The sequence below is a fragment of the Sander lucioperca genome, chromosome 17, assembly GCF_008315115.2.
Source record: "Sander lucioperca isolate FBNREF2018 chromosome 17, SLUC_FBN_1.2, whole genome shotgun sequence".
In the NCBI taxonomy this organism is placed as follows: Eukaryota; Metazoa; Chordata; class Actinopteri; order Perciformes; family Percidae; genus Sander; species Sander lucioperca.
The window spans coordinates 7,657,760-7,676,391 of NC_050189.1; the positions used below are offsets into that span (position 1 = coordinate 7,657,760).

The 18,632-nt window shown below is 38.1% G+C and overlaps 1 protein-coding gene across 3 annotated transcripts; it reads left to right on the top strand.

Annotated features, from left to right (window-relative positions):
* Positions 1-41: 41 nt before the first annotated feature.
* zgc:162171 (uncharacterized protein LOC565931 homolog) lies at positions 42-12,766 on the top strand. 3 transcript variants are annotated; one of them, XM_031304326.2, is made up of 5 exons: positions 42-362; positions 554-864; positions 5,470-5,600; positions 7,619-7,762; positions 9,400-12,766. In XM_031304326.2, the coding sequence occupies exons 2-5, from the start codon at positions 672-674 to the stop codon at positions 9,616-9,618; spliced, it is 687 nt and encodes a 228-aa protein (XP_031160186.1). In that variant the 5' UTR covers positions 42-362; positions 554-671; the 3' UTR covers positions 9,619-12,766. The 3 variants fall into 3 exon arrangements, with proteins under 3 accessions (XP_031160186.1, XP_035849905.1, XP_031160185.1); XM_035994012.1 differs by having other exon boundaries at positions 42-338; XM_031304325.2 differs by having other exon boundaries at positions 42-864.
* The last annotated feature ends 5,866 nt before the right edge of the window (positions 12,767-18,632 follow it).

The following is an 18,632-nucleotide window of genomic DNA, read 5'->3' on the forward strand; positions in this document are numbered from 1 at the left end:
ACAGACAGTATGGGGGCGTGGTCGACCGCTCCAGCACAAACTGCTGACAGTTTCTTCTCTGGCAGCGGATCAGATCAAACACCAGCAGGAGATTGTGCACACAGACCGCAGGCTAAACAGATAACAACTCTAAAGTTGGTCTTATTTGCATTGGACACGACAGCGTTTTACATCCAGCTAGATCTTCTTCTTTTTTTACTTGTTTTACTGTTAGACACTTTTGCACGTTTTGCACGGAGCTGACGGACACAAAATGTCCCATGAATACTCGCAGGGAGAGTAGGCTAACGATGATAATACGACAGCCTGAACTACAATACTTTAACAGGCTGTTCCTGGTACTGTATCTGCAGGACTCAAGAGTGAGTTTTTAGCGACTCTAAGAGTCAAATGTTTACTTTTTACATGACATTTATGGAAATTAGGTCTTATATTATGGCTACATAGTGTGCACATTTTATGGTTTTATTTCACTAAAATCTGCTTAAACAGTTATATATAGAGCATTTGTAATTCAAGTGTCAAATATTACAAGTATAACTCGGTTTTTCAGCCTTTATACATGAATTCAAACCGACGGTCACTGGCTGAAACCCTCCTTTTCATGCGGAACCCATAATTGGAGACCTCACCGTGCCATCTACTTAACGCGCGCCCTCGACCGGAGCAGTATGCAGCACGAGCGCCTGCTCAAAGTCTTGGTCATCGGCGATCTCGGAGTCGGTAAAACGTCCATCATAAAGCGCTACGTGCACCAGGTCTTCTCCCAGCATTACCGCGCAACCATCGGAGTGGACTTCGCCCTCAAGGTACTCCATTGGGACCAGAGGACGGTGGTGCGGCTGCAGTTGTGGGACATCGCCGGTGCGTAAAAGTGTGGCTGAAAATGAGCTGTTATACCCAGATTGTGTGTGATATAAGGCAGAAAAAAAACACCTGTATTTGAAGAATAGTTTATATTCACACTTCATTTGCACAGTCAAATACGACTTCACTTGCTCACTGACTGTTTAAGGGTCACACAATAATGTTTAAATTAGCCCACAGCAGGTACGTGCACAGACATTTTGGGAGACAGGGGCTCAAGTGAAAAAAGGGCACTTTTTATAATTACAAAAAAAAACTGACTTCCCTGCCAATTTATTTTAACTGGAACTCAACAAGGGCTATTCTCCCGACTAGATATTTTTATTTTTCATTCAATAAATACATTTATTTTGCATTATATACAATACAATACACTTTACATTTTGCGCAAACAGGAATACATTTATTAATTTATAAAAAAGAAAAGGGTACTTTCTCTTGAGGAAGGGCGAGTGCTCAAGCCTCCTTTGATGTGTGCACATGCCTCATCCACAGACGTGTTAGGTTAAGTTTTTAGAAAATAGTATTAAGGTTAAGGCGACCTAAGTCAACAGAATCAGACATCATAGCCTGTAATTTATTCATAAGTTGTTCTAAAAACATGCACAGTTCTTTATTTTGTCCTAAGTGTTCATGTTTCCTGCACTCTTCATACTACTTTCTATAATATAAACAAAACTCATGTGGGGTGCTCAAACATAACGTCAAGTACATTTTGTGAGATTATAATCATGTGAGACATACTTGTGTATAGGTTTAGCACGATTACTTTTGTTTTTGATTAACCGATTATTAATCATTTGGTCTATAAAATGTCAAAATAAATGTGGAAATCTTTAAAATGTCTTTAAAACCCATAGATAGTCAGTTTATAATATGTGACAAAAAAAGCAGTACATCCTCACATTTATGAGGCTAGAACTAGAGAATGGTATTTTACTGTACTCTCTTTACTCTCTTTTTTTGTTTAAAAAAATGATTAATCAATTATCAAAAAAGTGGCTGTTTTTTTTTGTCGATGGATTCCTCTTTATAGGTTCAGGTGTTTAAAAGTGATATCAAGGGATTTCATATTTTAAGATGATAAGATATGTTTTGCCATAATGTTAATCAACATGCACAGTTTGTGGATTTTGTCAGACTCGTACATATTCTATTTTTTCATGACATACATGTCAAAACACATATTTCACACTCAGCACGAGGGAAATCAGTATGAAACTATATAGTAAGCCTAATTTAAAATATATTGTATTTTCTATTTGGGCTTTAACACAGCAAATTAATGGCACTTTTAAGATCTACTAGGTTGATGTTCTATTAATATAATTAGAGATATCTTAAATTTGAATTTTGATTACTGAAAATGTAATTACTTTAAATGAAATGTTTCATGACTCATGCATGCATTGCAGATATTTTTACCCTGATCTTTAGCTAATTGGCAAATTGGCACTTGACTAAACTTCTACTTGTCCCCTGTAGTTAATCGAGTATCAACATTGGACTTTCCAAGTAAAATGCAACCAAGAAGCAAATACACATTACAGTAATCTGGATTTTCTCACAAACTGGCTGCATCTTGCTGACTTCATCCAACGATGATGTTGCATGATATGAGAAGTGTCCGCCTAAAATGTGGTTAAATTCTGTTTCTGCAGATGAAATGTTGAGTTTACCCTCTATATTCCATTGCCTACCAGACTAGGTAAATGGAAAGCTTGTTGTATTCTGCTTATAAAACGCATCATCTCTCCCTAATTGCATGTAAGTCAATGTTCTCTTTCCTCATCTCTCAGCTGTCACACACTTCACATTACATTGCATTCATTAAGCTGATGCTTTTATCCAAAGCAATGTACAAGAAGTGCATTCAACCATGAAGATGCCACCTATAGCAAGAAAAAAAAACATACAATTATTCAAATAAGCAAAACTGCCTCAAGTGCTACAACTGAGCGTATGGGAGTTGAATGATATGATCGCTGATAAGAGCCGTCATTTACATGAACGGACTTCAGACTAGTAACTGGCTTCACACTGGAGTCACTGCATGGGAGGCTGTTATACTGGGTCTAATGTGTTAATTGCATTACTGTTTTGTGTCAGTGAGTGGTTGTTTATCTGAATGAAGTGAAGTCTCGGCTTACTTGTTCATTAGCTGACCCTTACAACAGTTGCAAGTTTTTTTGAATTGTAACAATTGCAATATTCTTTTAGCTACAGGTGTAAAGATAAAATTAGTTAAGTACATTTTTATACCATCAACACAAAAACGTCATTGAAAGTCAAGTTGGGACGTCTTTTTTACCAACCTGGAAGTTAGCTTCACTCATTGTTAAAGGTGTACATTTCCTATGAAAGTTTTGTCTTGGAAGATAATTAGCTTGTAAACACTTAAAGCACAGACTGCATATTCATAATAAGAATAAGATAATCTCCACAAATATACACAATTTTAACTGTATTTGAACCACACACACACTCCATTACAGGAAAATTACAAAAACAGATAAGTGTGAAGCTTGAAAATTCACAGAGGAGATATTTAAAAGAGGTGCACTACATTTTCTTGCCGATAGTTGGATGAGAAGATTGATACCGTTTTCATATTTGTACAGTAAGCTACAGCCAGGAGACAGTTAGCTTAGCTTAGCATAAAGAGTGTAAGCAGGACCAAACCATGCCCCGTGAAGTGCGCTGGGCTTTGAAGCAAATTGAACATAGTGACCAAACAACGGAATTACAACTTCTGTGTCTGTCACGTGATGCCCTTTAGCCCAAAAGGACTTTTTCCGATAGACTTACATGGCAAAAGAGACATCTGTAAATCAGTGGATACATTTTTTTGGGTATCACAACCCTCGTGAAATGACTCATTTCACCATCAGAATTTTATCCATATTGTCTAATAACATTTGGAAAGTCTAGAAGAGCCACATGAATAAATCATTTAATCCCCGTTCAAGTTAGTGGAGAGCTAAACCGTAAGTAGCCAGCTCGGCCAGCAGAAGTCTCTAGTGCGCCTGCTCTATGGAAGCAGCACCGATCATCCGGGTAATTTTATACATGGTTTTGGATCCATGAAGGCTTCATGCGCCACTGAGAAACTCTCAAAGGAAGGAACTGGGCTCCGCTAGCTAGCTAGCTCATGCTGAGCTAGGCTAACTGTGTCCGAGTGCTTTGTAGCTTCAAATTTACTGGACAGACATGAGAGGGATATCAATCTACTCATCTAACTCTCAGCAAGAAAGCAAATAAAAGTATTTCCCAAAAGTAATCCTTTAGCGTGATTGTCACTATGTAAGTTTTTTACTCACTACAATCTAATTTTGTATATATATGTGTGTGTGTGTGTGTGTGTGTGTGTGTGTGTGTTGTGTGTGGAAAAACCCAAAATCGAAGTTAAAGGCAAAACCTCCTATTGGAAATCGAGCAATTGAGCCCTGAGTAAAGTTAACTTCCAGGTTGATACCATCATGAGCACCATCAAACAGGAAGCTAGCAAAACCACATTTGAAAAAGTGATACCATTCTTATAATGCATCCATGAGTGATACAGACAAATGTTTTGGCGTTGTGAAGTTCTGTTTTAGTGCTGATACTAGAAAGATGTAGAAACTCTAGAAAACCTTACATATTTTATACTGACACTTAGCTAATAAAATATAGCAAAGGTTTTGATGCAAGAAGTTTGAGTTTTTGACATTAAAACACCACCTTTTATGAACTGGTTTTCGGGCTAAGCTAATGTCTGTAGGAGGGTTATGGAGCTACAAAATCAAAAACTTGATCACTGTTGGACAGAAGCTGTGACTGTTATCACTGACCAGACAGTGTTAAGAAAGAGTCTCACGCTTTCTCTTGGTGAGTGAAGATAACTTCTGCTGTTAGGAGACTGCTGTATGTGTGTGTTCAGTGTTTTGGCCTGTAAGGCAGAGGGTGTTTTTTGTATCAGCTGTTGTCTTGCTGCGTAAGTCATGTGCAGTGTGTGTGTATCAGATGCTTACTTGCTGATTCACGACTATATTAGGATCATGTGGAGGAAGTTAGCGTCCAGGATAAAGACTTATTCATACATTCAGTTACACACACAAGTGGTCACACACGTACTTGCATGCAACAAAAGATGCATCTTTCTGCATGCACATACATGGTTTAACAACATTTTATTTTAATCCGTCAATTAATCAATTAGTTGATTGACAGAAAATCAACTATTTTCATAATCAAAATGATAGTTTAAGTGATTTGTTTTCAAGCAAAAATGCCAGAACGAGGCTTGTTCCAGCTTCTCAAATGCAGCAAATTAATCAATAATCAAAGTTAGTTGCTGCCCTAAATTTTCTTTAGATAATGAGGTATTTAGATAAGAGATAAAGAGTCATGTCTCAAAGAATTACAACAATGTTTATTTCAATTTGATATAAAACTCTTAATCATCTCACTTTGAATTTAGAAGACGTCTCCTTTGTGTGTATTTTAAGTTGGTCTGTAATCAAGTTTAGCTTAGTGCTAAGAAAAGTAGGTATCTCATAAAGTTTACAAAAATAACACAGACCGTGGAAACAGTATTTATTCTGTAATCTTCTTCTTTAAAAGGGCAGGAACGCTATGGCAACATGACCCGTGTGTACTACAGAGAGGCAGTGGGAGCCCTCGTCGTCTTCGACATGACCAGACTGTCCACATTTCAGGCCGTGCTCAAGTGGAAAGGAGACCTGGACTCAAAGGTAAATATGATTATATGAGAGGAGGTGGAGGATTGAAGGGATGAAGGAAGGTAGGAGGAAATGAAGTGAAGGGGAGAGGCAGGGAATGAGGTAGAAAGAGACTTTGTGAAGGATCTTATTTAGTTGTCTTGTAGCAGCATCTTCCCTCCTCTTGTCTTGTCTACTTCTGCTTCAGTCATGACTCGCCGCATTACCCAGGAAGTCTTTTTATAACCTTGACAGAGTGAGCATGAACTTGCTTTACTGTTCGCTACACTGGAACAGAGTAAAGTAAGCTTGTTGGATATTTTTTCACTCACAGTATTTCCTACAGTTGTATTTTTCTTATGCAACCTCTATTTCAAATGGTAAAAGATTGATTGAAGTTAAAAAGTGTAAAAGTCACTTCACTTCAGCTTGCAGTAGCTATAGAAAATGCAGCAGAAGACACAGACTATGTAAATACATGTGTACTGTAGAAATAAACATGAACATAAATATGAAAGCAGCACACCACAGACCACGAATGAAGCAGGAGACCAAATTGCAACAATGTTAACAGTCGAGACTCACAGAGACCAAAACTAATGGTGCATTCAGGTGCTTTTCAAAAACTTGTTCATCTCCAGGAAGCTGCCTTCAAATGACCAACAAAGTGTAAAGATGTTTTCTGAAAGCTGGGTTTATAATACGACTCAATAAGTTTTGTTTAAAAATATGATAAACAACTAGCAAATTATGATGTCCGTGGTGGCAGAAGTACTCTTAAGTAAAAGTAGTAATACCACACTGTAAAAATACGAAAAAGTCCTGCATACAAAATCTTACTTAAGTAAAAGTTAGCTATTATCATCAAAATACACCTAAAGTACAAAAAGTAAAAGAACCTATGATGCATAATTACAATAATTAGGGGTGTCACAATTGTAATTTTAAATTGAAAATCAATCGAAATGAGCTTTCGAATTTTCAAAATCAGAAGCAGGAATCAGCGATTCTTGCAGTGTTTTTTTCACTGTCCACCCCCACCTACTTGCTCAGGTCCGTAAAACAACAACAGAAACAGCGTAGCTTACCAGCATGTAGCATGCAGCTAAAGACACAGGGTAACATTAGCTTACCGGTACCCTGCAGCTTGACATTTACAGACGCTATGGCCACTGCCGGATTAGGAGATGAGAAGCAACAGAAGTGGAAAATCCTTCTGCTTCCCCAAAATCGTGTGGCTGTGAGTGAGTTATGTAAACAAACAACAAAGGTAAAGCATGTGGGCTCTGACGGGACTCCATGTTGCATTCATGTGCACCTTGTTAAACTAATTGTGCATTCCATTGAACCTCGTAAACTCTGTGTGACTAAAACTATTGTTGCAAAGTACCCTTCTGCCATCTAGCGCCTCTTAACTGTGGCATTGCCATCCCTGTTGAAAAAGAAAAGTGTAAATCACTAATTGAATCGAATCGTGACACCCATAATAATAATACATCATAGCTTATTAGCTGATTATATTTTATATTAATAATCTGAAACTGCAAAGTAACTAAAGCAAATAAAATGTAGTGGAGTAGACGTATAAAGTATCATAAAAATAGAAATAATCAAGTATAATTTTGAGTACTTTACTTAAGTATTTGAGTAAATGTACTTAGTTACTTTCTACCACTTTCTACTTACGACCACTTTCTACTTGACTTCACTGGAGGGCTGTGGCTCAGGTGGTAGAGCGGTCGCCTACCGATCGGAAGGTTGGTGGTTCGATCTCTGGCCCTGCAGTTCCATGTTAAAGTGTCCTTGGGCAAGACATTAAACCCCAAGTTGCTCCCGATGCACTCTCGGAGTGTAAAGGAGTGTGAGTGTTTAACTAATGAGCAGGTGTTTGTATGGCAGCCTCGGCCACTAGTGTGTGAATGGTGAATGGTTCCTGTACTACGTAAAAGCACTTAGAGTAGTTGTTAAGACTAGAAAAGCGCTATATAAATACAGTCCATTTACTGATGGTTAATATATTTGAGTAAGAGAGTGACTGTCACTTCCATTAGGTCGCCCTTAGCAATGGGACACCAGTTCCAGCCGTTCTATTGGGCAATAAGTGTGACCAGCGGAGTTTGTGCCCCAAGCTGCCCAAACTGGAGAACTTCTCCAGAGAGTACGGATTCGTCGGCTGGTACGAAACCTCTGCCAAGGTAAGACGTGATTGTCTTCTGTTTGTGTCTTTATATCCTGCAAATATTGTTTTAACCTGTGATCTGTCTCTGTCTCTGTCTCCCTCTCACGCTTGTCTTGTCTTTTCTCTCTGTAAACAAACGTCACTGCATATGTTGTCAGTGTATTGCTTACAGTATTAGCTTTCTGTGTCACACACTCCACCACACTTCTTTTCTCTTGCTATTTTTTGCTATTACACCAGTTTTTTCTTCTCTCCCTTATTTTCATGTCAACTCTGCATCTTCCTCTGGTCCATTAGTCAACAGTTTATGTAAAAAGAAAACAACAAAAGTCACAAAATGTAAAACTTCTTTTGTCTGATACAGTCACCAACAGCACGATTTTTCTTCACACAGAAAACACAGAAAACAGAGTTAAAGCCTTGCCCCCTTGCAGTAACACGTTTATCTGCTGCAGCTAAAATAAGCAACACTAAACTGCATATTCATTTTTAACCGAGAACTTAGAAGAGAAGTAAAAAAAAAAAAGGTTTTGTGGACAAGCAACTTCTTGTGCTGCATCTGTTTTATTTGATTGATTAGATCATATTTATCTACTTATTCAATGACTTTATATTTGAAGATGCAAGTTAGAAGCTTTTTACAGGGCACAATGAAAAACATTTTTAGCCTTGATCTCTCTGCTTCCATTTGACCGATGCAGATAATCTGCAAACTGCCAAAAAAACGGCACGATAATTGTCCAGGGCCAATAATCGGTCTTTGTTCAGTTGGTGTTTTTCTCACTGGAAACAGAGCTATTTTTTTTAAAGATAATTTTCTGGGCTTTTCCGCCTTTAACAGGACAGCTAGGTGAGAAAGGGGGAAGACATGCAGGAAATCGTCACAGGTCGGATTCGAACCCTGGAACTCTGCGTCGAGGCATAGACCTCTCAGTACATGTGCGCCTGCTCTAACCATTGAACCAACCCGGCCACAACAGAGCTTTTCTTAAACAGTCTCCAGAAATCTGTGAACTTTTGGCTGTGCATTTTTTTGTGGACGAGGAACACAGAACTGAACTTTTAAAAATGTTGCTGCACAGTTTAGATTTTTTCTAACCCAAAATGGAAGACAAAGAAGAGATTAAAACATTTTCCATTGTTTAGGCTTTTTAGTATTGACAGAAATTGTCACTCCCCGATGTGAGTCGAGTGCAGGTGTGAGTTGCGCATGCGTCACTTTGCGACAAGTAGCTTACAAGAACCTGCTAACGAGAGACTTCTGTAAAATAAAAATGGACTTACGTAACGAAGTTCGTTCACTGCTGGCTACAAGTTAGCAATCAAACACAACAAAGGCTGTCACTTGAATGGCGTTTTGAGCTAACGTTAGCAATCAAACATTCATAGATAGCTAAAACGTTTTTGAAATGATTTCCATCTTCTGTTATTGTTTGTAATGAGAAAAGTTTATTATTTTATGTATTTCACAAATTTCAGTATGACACGTTATGCCGTAAACCATTTAAATCTGAGCATGCGCAACTCACATCTGCGCTCGACTCACATCGGGTAGTGACAGAAATCTTTATAAAAAATATCATTTTTTTTTAAATCTAGCTTGCTCAGTACATCATCCTTCTCTAACCCTTCACCGCTGTCCTCTCTCTTCAGGACAACACCAACATTGATGCAGCCATCACATGCTTGGTGAAGAGCATCATGACTGTGGAGGATGAGAGAGCCTTGCGTGACGCCACCACCGCCGGCAGAAGTGAACCGGAAGGCAGCGTTCTGGTTCTGCCACGCTTCGACTACAACACAAAGGAAAAGGGACTCAGTGGGTGTTCAGGATGCCCCTCGCTTAAATCCAGAGACAGGGAAAATGACTGAAGGAGGGAGGGGTGGACGGGTCTAACCTAGCAGACTGGAAAGAGATTACTTTGTTAAAGGATTAATATGTTGTAACTTAAAGATGCCTCCCCTTCCTGCCTCGCTTTTATCCTCACGAATGCATTTCTTCAGAGATGTTGGAGGACACAGTTTAAGAGTTTGTGTTTTTTTCTGAAAAATCCATAATATAATTAAGTAAGTATTGTATTTGGTAGAACAGAAATTGAGTCAAAAATGTGTTCACCATTGAAAAAATCTCTTCTCGAAAGAAAAGTAATACTGAAATGTTTTATGGATTTGATCATCTGAAAACCAGGTTTTTATAAAGATATTGAAATATTTTGTTTACGCACAGCAACATTTTTAGGCTTGAGACAGATGAATTTTACAAGAACTTTTTTGTTTTGTAACATGTTGAAAGTCAATTCCTTATATAACCATTTTATTTGTGTATTTTAGAAGTTCACATGAATCCGTCACACGTCTTTTCTATTTCTTGTCCGAACATTTCAAAGGCCTTTTTTTTGTGCTTTGATGCTTTTGTATAAAAGACGTGCTTTTTTCATCGGGCTTTGAAAGCAAGAAAAACAGCATATGTTTAAATTTAAAAAGCCAAGAAAACCTGTTCTATCCACAACTGTTTTTAAAATGATATGTCTAATGTTTTGTCTCTCTCTGTCTGTCTCTCACAGTGCTATGTAAGCAGCTGCTTTAGTGATGCTAGATTTATTGATATTTGATATGAGATAAATTTAAAGGGGGGGTTGTTTTGTATCTTGAGTGTAAGTGAGCAAAATGCAGTTTAACTGTCACAACACACGTAAGCTTTCTGAGGCAAAAGTGTCGAGTTCTTTTGCATGTTTACACTACGGTTTGAGTTCAGTTACAGATAATCATCTGAGGACTTAAAGGCACCCTGTGGAGTTTTTGTCTTCTTCTATGGAGCTTCCCATTTTGTTTGCATCTCAAGCCCCACTAGCATATGAACAAGGAGGCATACTGTATGTACACATTGCTGCTGACAACAGAGGGTGGCACTTAAAATGTGTTGTGCATGCAAGCCACGCTATTCCAGTGTTAGTTTAAAGAAGCATTGCAATGTGCCAATGAAACGCAGAAGACTAGTCGATGTAAACATTGCTATTTTTAAAGTAAATATTGGATTTGTGTTTTATGAAAAATTAATTGCATTGTCTGTCAGGCCTCAATGGTTCTCACAATGTCTTTTGTGCCCTGAAAACAACTGTTTTTGTCCACTTTTAAAATGGTGATGTTAGCAGCCATTTCTTTTAGTTTTGTTGCTATGTCTCCATCTAGTGCTCAGTGGTGTGTTCTCACTAAACTATACTTTGAGATAACCTGTCGTGTGACGCTTTATTTTTCTGTTCATGAAGTTTGAGACTTGACTTAGTTTTCACCATAGATTGTATAGAAAGATGTACAAAAGTGAAACCAAAATATCCCTAATACGGACACTGCCATCTTGTCATTTTGGAGCCAGAGTCTGCATAGTGGTGATCAGGGGGATGGAGCCGCGGTATCAAAGTCCCGCCTGTACAACCACCCGACCAATTGCGAGTCAAGCAAAGCTGTCAATCAAGATGTTTAACCTTGTTTTTATAGCATCAAATAACAAATAAAACCAAACTTATCAGAACAATGAACACTTAAACACACCTCAGCATGATCAGAGCTAGCTAAAATGACCTTAAACATCTTTGGAAAAGAATTATTTGACGTGTACTTTAATTTTTTTGTTAGGCCCATGTCCAATCTGCTAACATGGAACAAAGAAGGGGCGGGGTTTATGACCTACACTGCAGCCAGCCACTAGGGGGCGTTAGAGAGTCCATCTTTATATACAGTCTATGGTTTTTACATATAACAGAATGTCTCTCTAGAGATTGAAATGTCTTTCTATTGGTCAACTATTGTTGGACATATTGCTATAAAAGTTTGTACAAAAATTCATACTGTTGTGCCCAGATAGCCCACTGACTTTGGTGAGCCCTTAACTTTTCATCTAGCGCCATCATCAGGTCAAAATTTTATTCAGTTTATGACCAAATACCTGCAAAACCAATAACCTATTATACCAGCCCATTGTTTTTATTGTTAATTAGCAAATATTAGCATGCTAACACGCTAAATTAAGATAGTGAAAAGATGTTAAAAATACCTGCATGACAGCATTGTGAGCATGTTAGCATGTTTCACAGTGGCATTATTTTAAAACCGTGCACTACTGGATTGTTACTCAGTTACTGTTATTATGTTATATTGTCATGATAGATTATCAAAACAGTGATGTGATTACAAGTCATCACTAGAAGTTCCTTCTCTTTCACATGCATAATTTGATTTTCAGTTAATGTATTCTGGGTATTGAGACGGGCGATCTTTATTTAGTTTTCGCTGGAACACAGTTTTCAAGTGAAATATTATCTCATTCTGTCATTGTTCAATCGCCTCTAGAATATGAATCATTCAATCAGCTTCATTATGTTTTTACTCTTTTAGCTCACCATCTCTGTTCTCTGAATGTGTTTGCCAGCTCTTACATCTGTATTGCTCTGTGAATAAAAGCTTGAAAACTAACCCTAATTATATATGTAAGATTGTCAACAGTGTTTCTGTCTATGTAGGTTCAGCACAGTTCTGAACTTGCTGTTCTGCCTGATGTAATGCACTATAATTTTGCGCCCACCCATGTGAATTTATTCCCATTCACTGTGCCAGAATATGCATTATACCCACTCTTTCAGGGAAAAGTGTTCATTTTTTGCCTTATTCATAGTAACATGCATTCACAGTCCAACCTCAGGCTGAAAAGGTTCACTTTAAGTGTGCTGTAAATGCTTTGCAGGAAAGTAATGGAAGTTGGGAGAAAGGACCACTGATGAAATTACTTAAGTTTGTGATGAAAACTATATCATCCACATCCCCACTAGACCTCTCATTATAGTACTTAAATTAAGCACTGACAAGATGGCCCTCCTGGGGTGTGCAATTATTTTACAACAAATTGCAAAACAATTTTTTTATGTCGAACCTTTCATCTCCTTCCTGAAAGACAGTGTATCTTTAATGGCGTCTTTATCAGCACACAGAAATGTAAATTCCAAAAAATAGAGGCATTGCAGAGTTTTTAAAAGTTCTTCAACTCATTCTCTATCAAATACCACTGATATGTTTAATATTTTTAGCCATGCTAGCATTGGTCTCGACAACTATAGCGCAATTTGGATTTGGTATAGACACTCATGTTTCCCTCAGGCTGAATTGTAATAACTTGGGTGATCCCTTCACTTTCCATTTCCTGCCATCATCACATCCTCAAAATTTCGGTTTGTCCAATACTTTGGTTTATACAGCCATTCCCATCAGCCTTATCTACTGAACTTTGTGTTTACTGCTAATTAGGTGGTTGTGGTGAAAATCAGCATGTTAGCATTGAGTTCAAAGCACCACTACAGTATGCCTAATGCCACATTCACAGTTTAAATAATATGACATGAACGTGTCATTGCTACAGCCCACTAAGCTGCAAGCATGACTGTAGACTCGTTTTGTGTTGTCCTACCCCGACCTCCTGATTCAACTGCGAATAGCCTACATCCAGTGAAGAAAATAAAATGTTTACTTGTATTTGAAACCGCCTACTAGATTAGCAGTACGTACTGATTTGGTTAAAATGTAGCATGTTGTGTCGTGTGTAGTAAAGCAAAATCTACAGTATGCTTACTGGGTCCCACAATGCAAAGCATTTACTTCCGCTTTCCAAAACTGGAAACGGGCTAAGCGTGGCCTAGCATACTGCAAAATAAATCAACTTAAGTTTCAAACTGCATAGCAACAAACATGCAGTTCACATACTGCATGCTGCGTTGTGTGTGCTTGTTTTCTCCTCTCCATTAAGACATTTCTAAATTCCCCGGTGTGATAACGACATTCATTAGTTTTAATGTTTATGCTTTTCTTTAAAAGAAATGTGATGATTATAGTTACATTAAGGTTCAAAATAGAGTACACCGTCAGAAATGCTTTGTTCGCTTTGTTATTAATGGAAAAGTGGTTTGTGCATTGTTACAGTTCAGTATGTCATATTATGTTGAGATGGGGGAGGGTGTTTCTTTGTTTATGTTTAAGTCAAGGTGAGGGTCCAAAGAAAATACTAAAGGGTTCTACTTTAAAAAACAACAAAAAAAACACGTACCCACTCCAATTATTTTTATACAGTCCCTTAATAAGAATGCAAATACTGTAATGTGCATTGCCTTTGTTATGCAATTTTTGCTTTACATTATCTATACATCTCTGGTTTACATGCACAAATACAAAGTGTCCTGTTGTCTCCTGCTACCACTTGTCTGAAATCCTGAGCACAGGGATGAGGAGGAAATCTTTTGAAAGGCACTCTGCTGTGTCTGAGAGCGGTTTGAACCACTAGAGGGAGCCACAAGAGAGAAAATACAAGGACTTGCAGCTGAAATAGGGATTTGTAGAGTGTGTACACTTTAAATCGTCCTCTCAGCTGTTTGCATTAGTAATAGAGGTAGCTGATAATTCCACCAGATAGGAAGGTAGTCGTCGACCTGTGCAGATGCTGGATGCAAAACCTCCCCACTGATTTGATTTGTTTTTCTTGACAACGAATGGACTATTAGTGTTGTGTTTTCTTTCCTTTTTTTTGTAAAGAAACCTGTTGCGTCTGAGAGGACTGACAGCAGCAAAGGAAGGATATCTCACATTTCTGTTCTGTGAGTTAGGACATAAAGAAGAAACTCTGTATGTTTTTTTTTATTCTAGTCACAAAAATATATTGCATGTGTCCATTGTCTTCTCACACATCCATCGGATATTTTGTTTAAGGTTTTAAGTTCCTCTTTTACTTTCCACATGGCTCAGTTAGAATCAGTTTGAAGTGTTTGGTTTGTAGTTTCAAGTCAGCACCATAGAAAAAAATCCAGGCTTATATACTCTTGTGTTTACTTCATTTATAATTCACATATAACCTTATTTCTAACATAAAAAAACTAACCATTTGGAGAGCAATTAATGCAGATTTCAGTCCTGTGTTTAATTTTAGTTGTGCTTCCCTCGTATTTGAACTACATACTCTGGATTTATAAGGATAATGTTCTTAAAAGACATCCTTGTATCATCAATAGATTAATCTTCTTTCTTGTGGCATTTGCATTTCTCACACCTCTATATGAATTTGAAATATGATGCTATTCTTGTCCACATTTCCATATCACAGTAAGCCCGAGTTGCACCTCTTCCTTGTGTCTCTTATGTGTTCATGATTTGTGTACAGGTTAGTTCAGTGTATGACACGCGCTATGTTTACACTGAATTAGGCTATATTCAAATATGTAGTCTGTAGTTTGTAACAGATGTTTAAGAAGGCCTAAAATGATTAAAGGTGCACTATGCGTTCTTGCATGACGTTACTTCTGTTGACGTTCCAAGTAAATTCAAAACAAAACAGAGCAAGCTCGCCCCTCCCCTCATGTTTATGTAACTGTCATGACTAACTGACTAACTGTCACTAACCCCCACCCCCTCCCCCAACCATCTTGTCGGTGATTGGCTGGAACATGTTTGTTGTATTTTGGTGCCTATCCTGTGCTCCTAGTGTTTGTTTGACGTTTACCAGCCCTGTGTTGTCTCCCGAGACCGGGCTTTTTCACAGTGTATTCAGGGGGCAGGCAGCTAGCGGATCAAGGAGAGATGCCTACGATTTGAGACAAAAATGAAATTGCGCTGAAACCATACAGGAACGCATAGTGCACCTTTAGAAGTTGTTTTGAAATTTGAAATTACAAATCAAACCTTGGAATAATTCCATTTTAACTGTCATGTTATTGACTTGTTCATTCAAATGATTTAGGTGAAGTTTGTATAATCAGGTGGTTTTCCTTCTTTACTACATTTCTAAGGAAGTAGTTATTGTTGCGAAATACTTCCCGTCCTCCCAGTGAATCCATTCCACCATGAAGATGGCCACTGCTGTTAAGATCCTCATCAGTCTGCTGCTGATTCTACACTTTAGCAGAGGTGAGTTTGTTCTGTAACAGGTTGCCCATCAGGTAGTCTATATCCACGAAATTCTGCCAGATCACACTCTTTTCGCCCGGATGTCCTTCCGCTTCCTTTGTGTTGGCATTTTAAACTCCGGTGGATGTATGAGGACTACGGTTAACTGCTCCTCAGATCTCTGCAGGGTAAATCCAGACAGCTAGCTAGACTATCTGTCCAATCTGAGTTTTTGGTTGCACGACTAAAACAACTTTTGAACGTACACATGTTCCACCAAAACAAGTTCCTTCCTGAAGCTATTTTGCAGCGGCACCAGGGCTCCGCCCGGCGCTTACTGCCACCCAAGATGATTGTGATTGGTTTAAAGAAATGCCAATAAACCAGAGCACGTTTTTCTCCCATCCCAGAATGCTGTGTGGACTATAGCCAGACCCTCCTCCACAGCGCTGTGGAGGAGGGTCTGGCAATGCGAGACTACCCATCAGGCAATTGATTAAAAGCCTTTTTATAAGCACGCTGGTTATTATGATTGATAATTATTGACTTTGCGGTTTTTATCCAAGTGGGCTTCTAGTTTGAAGAGCTGTCTGTATGGTTAATGTATATTGTATTTATTATCATTTATACCAGGATTGCAAGAAAAGTTCTTTTGCATCGCCATCATTAATCATAAACATACCATTTTAACCTTTACTAACCTTTAACCTTTTAGTTTTATCCATAGTTCCATATCAATAAGGCAATAACTACAAATACACATTTATTTATTTAATGTTTATTTGTATAGCGACAAGTAGCATAAACCAATGCCACACACGACAACATTTATAGCCTATAAGCTAATTTGTCATGCCCGTCCCTAGATGGGCCTTTAAAATACATAACACTCAACAACAGAATACACAACAACAATAGGTGCGTATATTAAAAACACAAAATTCAGAACAAAATATCAAGACACAAACTAAACCAATCTTTTCCACCATAAAACAAGAAGCAGATCATTACCATGAAGTGAACTGTGATAAGTGTTTTACGTAATATGCCTTTTTGTCTTGTATATCTTATATTTCCTCTCCTGTTGTTTGGATCCAAATATTTTATTTTATCATACAGTAAACCTGACTTGGGGAATTTAGGTTGGTAAAAAGTGGAGTGACAGGAGCTGTCTTTGGCTGGTTGAAGGCCAGACATTCTGCCGCCATTTGGACCGTAAACCAAAGTATTGGACAAATAAAATGTTTGACCTGATGGTAGATGAAAAATCAAAGAACCATCAAAGTCACAAGTATTCATCCTCTTGGCATCATGAATGTTTGTACCAATTTTCATAGCAATCCATGCAATAATAGTTTGGATATTTCATTCAGGACAAACCAACTAACCGACTGGCCGACATTGCCATCCTTAGAGCCTAAAAAGCGAGAAATATGTTTAATATTAATCTAATAACAACCTTAATGTTAAATAATATGTTAAAATAACACTTTCTAATGAATATTGCATTCTTCTTTCAGTTTTCTTGTTTGTATTTTTCACATTTCTGCAGCTCTGGCAAGACAGGCGAAACACGATTATTTGCCTGCCTCTACAAAAGAGCTGGATATTAGAAGCTATTCAACTCTCTGAAGCATCAGGGGAAAATTACAGATGTTGTGTCAGTGCCTCAGAATCAAAGATAAAGGGCCTTTTGTCAGACACATTTTGCATTGTGTTGAATACTTTTGATTGCTAAACTCCTGTAGCACTTTGGGATTGATTTTTCAATGAAAAGTGGTCTACAAATAAAATGTATTATTATTATTATTATTATTATTATTATTATTGATTTTAGAAATCATTTTCTACTTGTATTAAACATTAATCAAACAGTGAACAGCAAAACCACATTTGAACCAGGACCATGTCCATATTTGTCAGGATAAATGTAAAAATGCATCTAATGTTTTATTTATTGTTTTTATTTATTATACTACATCCACATTTAACTGCCAGAACTGTACATTTCCAGAAGCATATGCATTTAAAGTCAGCAGTTTCATATAAAAATATGTTGTAGGATGAAATATGAAATGAGAAACTAGAGTGTTTGCGTGTGTTTTTATGTCCATAATGACACAGAAACAAGCCAGACATACTTCCACTTTACAGCAGTGTTAAGGTGCTGACACACCAACCCGATTATCGGTCGTCGGACAGTCTGGCGAGGTCAGTGACTCAAGTCTGTTCGGTGTGTTCCGTGCCGTCGTCCGTCGTAGGAGCTGTCGACCTTCATTTTGGCCGACCCGACATGCTCAGTCGGAGACAGGGCAGTCGGGACTCACCTGGAAATGGCGAGCGGATGAGCCTCTCAAAATCTGACGAAAATCTTTTAAACTGACCTTTGATGATCTGAAATAAAGACAGATTCAGCAAATGTATGGCCTATTTCTTGCTTAAAATGTTTTCAGAAACACGTTTCGGTGAACTATTTTAGTACAATATGAGATTGTATTCTCAACAAGCTGCCATGACAGTCTGGCTGTGAATTTCCGGAGAAAAAAGACCCACGTGACGCGTTTGTCCTATCAGCTGCCGGTTTTCATTTTCTGGGAAACAATCAAGGGGGTAAGCCTCTCCCCGGAACGCGTAGCTCCTATGGCGCCATTTTGATGCTGCCAAGCCATCACCTCCCGTTAGCATTCCATTGACTGCCATTCATTTTGGCGCCACTTTGACAGTGAATAACTTTACATCTGAAGCGTTTAAAGACTCTATTTGTCCATTGTTTATTTCTAAAGAAACACGACAATGTATAAAAGGCTCCATTACCTTGTATCTCAAGTAATGGTTGATTGTGTCATAACCACGCGACTTACTGTCGCATAGTAGAGGAATTACCGTATAGTACAGGAGAAGCTCGCAGGCAGTTTCGACTTACATTCGCTGTTTAAGTTTAATTACTTATGTTAACTAGCATTTTAGTTAGC

Excerpts from the sequence above, each read along its gene's own strand:
- zgc:162171 (XM_031304325.2), top strand. The coding sequence starts at position 672 with ATGCAGCACGAGCGCCTGCTCAAAGTCTTGGTCATCGGCGATCTCGGA. Across the intron at positions 865-5,469 it reads GCAGTTGTGGGACATCGCCG|GGCAGGAACGCTATGGCAAC; the intron begins GTGCGTAAAAGT and ends CTTCTTTAAAAG. Across the intron at positions 7,763-9,399 it reads GGTACGAAACCTCTGCCAAG|GACAACACCAACATTGATGC; the intron begins GTAAGACGTGAT and ends CTCTCTCTTCAG.